Source organism: Alexandromys fortis, unplaced genomic scaffold, assembly GCF_014885135.2.
Source record: "Alexandromys fortis isolate MF-2015 unplaced genomic scaffold, M_Fortis_MF-2015_v1.1 scaffold_184, whole genome shotgun sequence".
NCBI lineage: Eukaryota > Metazoa > Chordata > Mammalia > Rodentia > Cricetidae > Alexandromys > Alexandromys fortis.
The window spans coordinates 3,026,571-3,036,550 of NW_026068125.1; the positions used below are offsets into that span (position 1 = coordinate 3,026,571).

General features: G+C 35.0%; 1 protein-coding gene across 2 annotated transcripts in view; it reads right to left on the reverse strand.

Moving 5' to 3' along the window:
- The window catches only part of Hltf (helicase like transcription factor), a 63,389-nt gene that overhangs the window by 46,218 nt on the left and 7,191 nt on the right, over positions 1 to 9,980 (reverse strand). For both annotated transcript variants that reach the window (XM_050125726.1, XM_050125727.1), the window contains exons 3-8: positions 9,153 to 9,319; positions 7,892 to 8,025; positions 7,065 to 7,162; positions 4,996 to 5,070; positions 3,620 to 3,811; positions 254 to 349 (exon numbers count right to left, since the gene is read on the reverse strand). In XM_050125726.1, the coding sequence (XP_049981683.1) occupies positions 254 to 349; positions 3,620 to 3,811; positions 4,996 to 5,070; positions 7,065 to 7,162; positions 7,892 to 8,025; positions 9,153 to 9,319 (762 nt within the window). The remainder of the gene's footprint in view (positions 1 to 253; positions 350 to 3,619; positions 3,812 to 4,995; positions 5,071 to 7,064; positions 7,163 to 7,891; positions 8,026 to 9,152; positions 9,320 to 9,980) is intronic.

Below are 9,980 nucleotides of genomic sequence, written 5' to 3' on the forward strand. Positions count from 1 at the left end.
AGCAGATGGAGGGAGAACACGAGCAAGGATGTCAGGACCACGGGGGGTGCACCCACCCACTGAGACAGTGGGGCTGATCTATTGGGAGCTCACCAAGCCCAGCTGGTCTGTGACTGAAAAAGCATGGGATAAAACTGGACTCTCTGATCATGGCGAACAATGAGGACTGATGAGAAGCCAAGGTCAATGGCAAGGGGTTTTGATCCTACTTCATGTTCCGGCTTGGTGGGAGCCTAGCACACACTTTCTTTACCTTTCTGGGATGATTCTTCTCTTTTCTGTTACTGAGAAGAGGCTGGCCATCAGCAAAGTTGGTCAGAATCACTGCAATAGCAGTAAGAGTTTTGCCCTTTAAAATATTTTTAAAAGACAAATGGTCAGATTCTAAAATCCATCCAGAAAACATTTCAAAACATATTTTAAAGTAATAAAATAGTATCAAAGTCACAGCATGTATGATTATTAAACAATATAACTGTTAATGAAAAATAAGTATTTCACTTAGTTAAGAGCATTTTTCTTCTAACATAAGTTACTAGATGTTTGACGATAAGCAGCAGAGAAATGTCATTTTATTGAATGATTAACACTCTACATTGAACTATCATTTTATCATGAAACTAATATCAACAGCTTTCACTGAACCTCAGAGTAAAGATAATGAGAAATTCTAATATGCATATGAAGACAATCACTTTCAACAGTAGTATTCATAGTTAGTAACACAGAAATAAAAGTAGTAATTTTAAAGTAGTCCCCAAAGTCTGGTAGCCTCATACCCTTTCAGGAGAATGCAAGATCAAAATTATTTATGTGTGTGTAGGTGCACATGTGAGTATGCATACGTACGTATGGAGGCCAGAGAAGAATCTTACTGTCAGTCCTCAGGCACTGCTACATACCCCTTTTTGAGATTATAATCAGATCATCTTCTCCTCTCAAATCTTCCTTTCAAATTCATGGCCTCTTTTTTCATTAATTGTTGTTACATGCATATTTGCATATATTCATACACTATTTTTACTTGAAAGAATGAGCAACTGTCATTGTTAATGACTGAGTTTCTAGGCTGAATTGTGTTCAAAGTAATCAATGTAAGGTGTAAGGCATTGTCTTTAAGGAAAACAAACAGTATTTGTTGTAAGGGTTAATTCAATTTTCAATAATACATTAAAATGTTATAAAACTTGTATGTATAGTATGACTAAAGCAACTGCCAAGAATGTAATTCTTTGCTCATAAGATTGGGGCAACACTCATGACGAAATGCACCATATGTGGCAGATGTACCATTAGCATGTTCCAAAGGGCAAGCCTCTTCAAAAAATCATTTACAGGTAAAACATTCAATATACAACATGAACAGACGAACTGTAATGATAATAAAGTTAGTATCATTGCCTAGTGGTTAGTACCTTTAATGAATAAATACTTGGATTTTAGTATTTCATCTTAAAAGGATATCATCTTAAGAGCTTTTAAAATACTTATGAGATTAATACTAATTGTAAACTTGACAGGAACTACAATCTCCTGGAAGACAAACCTCTGAGATATGTCCATACTAAAATTTCTAGACTAGGTAAATGAGGTAGGAAGGGCCAGCCACTCTAACTGTGTGTGGCACCATTCCATAGACTGGGGTTATCATCTGCATGCTTGTCTGCCTCTTGACTACGAGCACAAGAGGGCCACCACTTAAATTCCTGCCCCTTTACCTTCCCCATGACAGACTGTATCTTCTAGAACTGAAAGTCAAAAAATAAAATTCCTCTCTAAAGTTAGAAATGGTATCACAGAGATAAGAAAAGCAACTAATAATACATTACTTTTGCACTATCTGTAAAGAAAAAAGGCAACACAATCCCAACATACCAAATAATGCCACAATTTGACAGTCAGTTGCCACTTTGTGCACCTACACATCAAAACAACTAAACAGTGACAGCATTCTCATTAAAGCTGCTATTATTATTATGAATACTAATATGTGAATTATCTTTAAAATATGCTGCTTCTAAGATTTTACCTATTGTTCCTTTTAAATATTTCAAAACTATTTAATTTAATGCCTGATACTGTAAAGTTATAGAGCTCAAAGTGAGAGCTCTATGACCAAAGCCACAGGAATGGCTATGGTAACCAGTCACAAATATGTACTATGCTCCACTGCATACCCAGTGTTTGAACTAGAATATGATTTCAAATAACATTATCTTCCTTCCTCCCACAAAAAACAAAAAACAAAAAAAAAAAAACTGTTACTAAAGACACCAAGGAATGGAGAGTTAAATATGTAGGAGCGTATGTAGGATGCATGCCTAACAGAGATGAAGCCCAGATTTATCTGCAGGATAGAGAAAGGGAAGAAAGGAAAGAGGAGGTAAGAAAACTTCCAGGGGTCAGAGGAGTCAAGGTTCGGTCCTCCTGTTAGATTCTGAGTGAGGAACCTCAGTGTTAACAGGAATACAGTCCTATGAACGGGGATGGATACTGCTAGGAGAGTGACCTGGTCATGTCGGTGTCACTGTCCATCATGGCCTCACTCTATTTGGGAGCACCTAAGCAGATGCTGATCCATGGGGTCTAACTCTATCTTCCGCTTACCACTTTTTTGTGATACATGTAAGACTGCTCTGTGCACTGGCAACACCATTTTCTGTCCTCTTCCATGTCTACCTTATCAGGCCTATTGGTCTTGTCCCATCCCCGTCCCACTCCCTTTTCTACTTTACTACTGTTGCCATGGCTCCAGTCTAACTTGTCATGATACCTGTCTTGTTTCTTGTACTACCATCTGACATCTCATGGCTCCTGTCTAACTGTCCATGACTCAGGTCAAACTTCTCAGAACCTGCATTACTATTTCTAAATTTCTCAGCAGACCTAGTGACACTGAAGCTGGGGTCATACATAAAGTCATAATATGAGGCCAGTATCCATATTCTAGTAGGAAAGGAAACTGTAGGGACAGTTAACTTGTTCTAGCTTAGCTTGGTGGTAGGCCCTCAAAGTCTCTTGGGTTACCCGCATAGTCCTTGAAGGTGATTGCATTCTCTGGTAGCTGAGGATGCAGGTCTGCAGCAGAAGCAGAATAAGAAATAAATAGGCCAGTATAGTTAAATAGGTTGTAAGAAGGTTGTGAGACTATTGCTTCTCTCTTGTTGTCGACATTACTACCGAAACCAAAGGTTTTCTTTCTGAAAGCACAAAATGAGGTGCAGGCTCCTCAGCTGAAATAACTGGGCCTTTCTTTATGTTCTACTATTTTTTGCAATGATGGAGACTAAACTCACCATCATTTACTTTTTAAAAGCCACATGAAAGGTAGGTTGTCCTGAATTCTGATAAGTAAAGAAAATTGGGAATATATGCTTATACACTCATTAATGTTACTGTATCTTATTACCCATTTTTAACTATTTTTTGTTCTTTGATCCATCTTTTGGTTTCCTAGAAGCCTATACTTAAAAACAAATACTTAGAAATATGTATCTTACATCTACATTGAAAGCAAACTCCAGTCCTAAACTGGCACCCATCTTTCCACTTTACAATTTTAGAAAATTGTAATTGCAAAGTAAGATTTTCCTAACTGAAGTTAAAAAAACAAAATTACCAAACCCATATCATCAGCTAAAATTCCTCCATGAACATTTTCTGGTCGTTGCTTTACAGAAAAATTTGTTATTGTGTTATAATATAAGTCATTTCGTTGTTCCCAGAATGGTGGAAGTTCTTTACTGTTCTCTCGTGAAATCATCCAAGCCAGAGCTTGTTTTTGGTGTGGAAGCAATGGGGTTCCAATAGCCTACAAATGCAATGTCATAAAGAAAAACATAGTCAGTCTTTACCCTTTTCATATGTAGAACCTGAGTTATTTTCTTATAGTATTAAATGTATAAATTACTAAGACAGCTAATAATTCAATACATTTGAAATATTGGTTTATATTTTTAAGTTCTTTATATTTTCTATATATCAACCCTAAAACAGACATGCAGCTAGCAGAGACTGCCCCAGTTTCTAAATATCAACCCTGAAACAGACATGCAGCTAGCAGAGACAGCCCCAGTTTCTCTATATCAACCCTAAAACAGACATGCAGCTAGCAGAGACTGCCCCAGTTTCTAAATATCAACCCTAAAACAGACATGCAGCTAGCAGAGACTGCCCCAATTCTAAACTATCTTGGCAGTCTGTTAACTGCTTTCAATGAGTCAGTTCCAGAAATAATTTCTTGAGTTTCTAGAATCCTTTTCTGAAATTGAAACTATCCACAAATGAGGAAATGAAGGAAACAGGCATTTCCAAAAAAGCAAAATACAGATAGCCAATATACATGCGAAAGAGTGCCCAACGTCCTTAGCACTAAAAATCCATCTCACAGTTATGAGAACAGGTATAATTTTAAACAAGCAGAAAAATGTTCACAAGGACTTAGGAAAAAGGGAACTTTTCTATAATGCTAGTGGAAATGTAAGCTAGTGCAGCCACTATCAAAATCAATATGAAGGTATCGAGGAAAGCTACATATACATATAATCCACTGTGAGTGAGCTCTTCCAAGTTTAATCTGGCATTTGTCAATAAATGAAGAGATGAAAAAATGAAGCATATTTGCATTGTGCAGTTTTATTCAGCCTTAAAACACAAACTCATGTGTGTTACAGAAAAACAGATGGAACCGGATTATTATTTTGTGGTAAAGGCCAAGCCTAGAAAGAAAGTCAGACCCACATCACATATTTTCTCTCATACTGGGAACCTAGGGTGTGTGTACGCAAATATCCATATATACATAATATAAACATATTCTTTCTGACATGAAAAACAGAACAAACACTCCATGGAAATACTCAGGAGAGAAAGGAGAAGGTAATGGGTTATGAATATGGTTAAGATCAAAGTATATTGCACACTTGAAAAGCAAAGTCATTATAAAACTTTATATACAATATAAAGCACTTTTTAAAAAATATATAGGTTTTGTACCTCAGCTGGCTCCATCTCATTAGTTTTGGCATCTTCTTTTAAATCCTCAAATAATTTGTCAAATTCCGTTTTGAGCTACAATTTAAAAATAATAAATGCTGATTAAAAACAAAGTGAAAAGTACATGTAATCTATAAGTTTCAAATCATTTACACCGAATAAGTCAAATGATGAAGCATACATAAAATAAGTATCTAAGATAGTAAATCACTCACTGAAAAGCATTACAAGGTGATTTTTCTATATCTCATTTCAGATAAATATACAAAAGAGCTACAAAGGACCACAGATATAGCCTGCTGAGAGAACATTGGCCCAACCCTCTACAAGGCCTAACCCTAAAGATACTGAAAGGACAGCAGTGAAGTTTAAGTCCTATGACATGTGCACAAATGACCCTGCATGTTTAAGCAGAGAACTATGGCCTGTGTCTTATTTTCATGAATCTAGAACATGAAAGAAGTTAAATTGCCAATTTTCTCTCTCCCATTAGAACTCGATGATTCTGTTAGCATTTAAACTATTTTGGCAAACTTATCAGAATGTCCTGTTAGGGTAAATCCAATATTAGGCTAATTTAGCTGATCATTTAAATTGATCTAGTTCAGTTTTAAAGCAATTTACACTGTATGTCTTTACAAATTAACATATGAATACATAGCAGTCATCTAGAAAACACCATGCCACCTTAATAGAAGTGGCTTACGATTTGCCCACCATGCACAAGCTCATGTCCTTTCAACATTCAGGAAAATTGTATTTGGGAAATAAAAAGAATACCCCTAGTTGATAAACAGATATAAAATGTTTGAATGCTTTAGTCTAAAACCACTGGTGGACAGTCATAAATGTTTTAATGTTATCGTCCAAATTATTTATATTAACATTAACGAACATCATATACATTTTTTCAGAGTAACGTGGTTTAACAACATCCTGGATTACAAATTAGGCAAAATAATTACAGTAATATCAAAGATTTTAAGTTTCTTAATACTGAATTTGCAATCTTACTTAAGAGCGAGAATAGTATCACAGTCTAGTGTTTTTTTATTACCACTTGGACATTCTGAAAATTTAAATACAAAAATATTACCTATACAATGTATCTATAATTTTCTATATGTATAACTGCATAAATGTGAACCTATCCTTCTTTTCATAGACGTAATTAATCAAAAATATTGTGTCATACAATGTTTATGTCTGTACTAAGCCTCTTTACATAGACTTCCCTTGTCATTATTCCCTAAACAACAGTCTAACTACTACATATCTTTTATATTTATAGCAGATAATATAATTTAGAAATTGTTTAAAATATGAGATATGCAGTGATTCTACACAAAAAGTGCTGTGTGTGTGTGTGTGTGTGTGTGTGTGTGTGATTGGATGGTTCCAGTTTCTGTGAATTAAAAGGGATGAGTATAATTCTTGTTACTGCTTTTTAAGATTATGTTTGCAAGTAAGTATCTACATTCTCTATGCTATACAGTAGTTTTCATTATAATTTTAACAACATAACTAAAGATCACTAATACCAGCTCATACATATTTATCTCGTTCTTTTAAGCAGCAACCTTTATCACTAAAAATTTACATAGAGTACAAGATAAAAACATACCTGAGGCAGGCATGATGACAAACTCCTAATCCCAATAGTTGAGTGAGAGGCAGGAAGACCAGGAGTTCAAGGCCATTCTCAGTCACACAGCTACGGTGGTTTGAAAGAAATTGGCCCCCAAAGAGAGTGGCACTAATAGGAGGTGTGGCCGTATTGGAGTACGTATCATAGTGGAGGCGGGCTTTACGTTCTCATACATGGTCAAGCCATGCCCAGTGAGAGACCACTTCCAGCTGCCTGTCTTCCTGCATGCCACCATGTTTCACCATGGACTGAACTCCTAAACTGTAAGCCTCCCAATTAAATGTTTTCCTTTCTAAAGTTTCTGTGGTCATAGTATCTCTTCACAGCAATAGAAACCCTAACTAAGACAAAAATGATTTTGAGGTAAGTCTACATGAGACCTTGACTCAAGATAAAAATGAACAAACAACAGAAAGCTTACCTGTTCAGCTGTCATCTGTACTGCAACATGAACTGGCATATTATATCTTGGTCCAGATCTTCCAGAGACCAAACTATTCTCCGAACTCAATCCTAAATCTACAGTTTCCAAAAAGAAAAAAATAAAATGAGCAAATAAAAAGAAATTAAGCACCAGAATAAATGTAAATACCAAACAGTATTTAAAAATCCCATAGTCCTGGGATTGTAGCTCAGTGTCAGAATAATTGCCTAGTATGGATAGTCCCAGAACTGCAAAGAATATAAAAAAGTATATAAATGATCTACTACTGAAATATATCCCTAAAGCTAAAAAAATAAAGCTAAATACTAAATCATTCGCAAAAGAAAAAAAATACGTTTTAAAAATAATTGCATATCATTTGAATAAATTCTAGGAGAACAGCAAATTCTTTTTCACTCTCTACTAAACAATTCTTTTTGTTAAAAAAGTTATTAAAAATAAATGTTTAAAATAAAGAATTAGGTTAATATTGGGGAAAATTAAATAGGGGACATTGACCCTCCTTGTGTGCATTTTTTTGGTGTGTGGATGAATCTATAGTTACAAACATGAAGTGAACCCATAAGATTAACTATCTCATGTTGTATAAGTAATCTATGATGGCTAGACAGTGACAAAACAAAGACATTGAAATATTCCTCAGAATCTATCATTTCAATAGAAATATAAAAGGAAACGTCAGCAATTCTTCAAAAGATTTTTAAAAAGGAGTTATAATTTAAAGTATTTTGCAGACATTACGTTAGCCAACCAAACTAAAAGAGACAAATTACAATCCCTGAACCTCACAGTATCAAACTTACCTTTCAATGTGGAACCCAGTTTAAATCCATGTTTCTTCAACTGATCTAAAACCACTTTTCTATTTTCTTCTTTTCCCCAAAAAGTCATATGAAGAGGCATGGTAAAAGCATTATTTGCACCAAAAGGAACTACTCTATTATAGTAAAGGGGAAAAAAATGAAAAACTGAAAGTTATTTTTATACTAATTCTGAATACATTCAATATATCACTCAAACACAAAAATTTAAAACAAAAAGGGATTATTTAAGCAAATCTGAAAAACAGAAAAAGAAATAAAATCAACAATCAGGAAAAAAAGATTATAACAGGACGTCAAAAAAACTTGAGATGATAGGATAAAGTAGTTCACAAAAGCCAACTTACATGCAAGATTGCAAAATAATGCATATATCTGACAGGATAGTTTTAGCATCTAATATTCACTAAAATTTTATAAAGGAAAAAGCAAAGGCGATGTTAACCATTTATTTTATCTTCCAAATCAGGTGGGATGAATATTCAAAGCATTAGGATTAGGATATAACTATCCCAAATATTTACAATAAGATCACAAACACTAACAGAGAACAAGTAACCAGAATGAAAACTGAAATTCTCACAATGAGAAACAAAATGGCGAAAAATCTGGCAGAGCATATGCCCTCGCTAAAGGGCAGCCACTTCCTAAGTCCCAATCAATGGACAACATGTGCCAGATCTATCATTTATCAAAAGACAATTCTTAGTAAGTTCTGCATTCAGAGAGAAAATTATTATATAAAATATCTTGATTTTATTTCCAGTAAGAAATGAAGAAAGCTCTAAAATGTGCAAGTGAGCTAAGCACGATGGTGCCCACTTCTAATTCTAGTACACAGGAGGCTAAGGCAGGGTTGAGAGTACAAGGCCGGGTTCTAGCAGCAAAACATAATAAAATAAAATATATCTATTATGTTTCCAAACAACAGAAAAAACACCCCACCATCAGAAGTTCCTCTGGTAAGGCATACCTATCATGCAGAATCTGGAGGAGTATGAGGCGGGAAGCTAAGTACAACTGCAAGTTTGATTTTCAAGTTTGTTTTACTCCATTGTAATAATAAGAAAATAAGTGTACAACTGTTTGATAGCTAGATAGGAAAGTCAAAGAAGAAAATTGAACAAGTCTGAAAGTACACCAAAGTATGGTGCCACGACACTTCCAGATGCCCAGGAAATGTGTATATATTCAAAAAGAACTAAAAATCACAATTACTAAAACAAACTCTAAAAGCACATACCCTTCCACTTGTACCAATTTGTTGTCCATGAGAAAGGCCAAGGCAGCTGCAAGATTCCGCTTTAAATGACCAACCTGATCTCCATTCACATTGTTTACCTTAATCGCATTCTTATCATAGGGATTATTAGGCTCTCGTTGTAAAGAAACCATTTCATTATTATTTACCTAGTAAAAATAAGGAGAAGATAATAATAATGTAAATATGAACAGTAATAGTTTGATTTCCTTGTACTGTTTCAAGAATACCCATTCATATATATTATTGTTAGTTTTTCTTTGCATTTTGTTTGCTGGCTTGAGACAGGGTCTCGTGTATCAAACTGGCCTCAAATGTGCTATGTAGCCAGAGATGATCCTGAACTGAAGACAGTACTGAACTTTGATCATCTGCCTCTATCTCCTGAATGCTGAGATTACAATGTGTTCTACCACCCCCAGTTTATATTATGTTGGGGATTGAACCCAAGGCTTGGTAAAGACTACAAAGCAATCTGTCAACGAATAGAGGCCCAGCTCAAACCAGAAATATTAAAGTATATATTTTAAAATGATTCTTCTACTCTAGTTTTCTAATTTATATTAAGAAGCTAGAATCATCACCAACCCCGCAACTGACAAAGGTCTGATCTCCAAAATATATAAAGTACTCAAGAAACTAGACCATAAAAGGCTAATCAACCCAATTATAAAATGGGGCACTGAGCTGAACAGAGAGTTCTCAACAGAAGAAGTTCAAATGGCCAAAAGACACTTAAGGTCATGCTCAACTTCCTTAGCGATCAGGGAAATGCAAATCAAGACAACTTTAAGATACCATCTTACACCT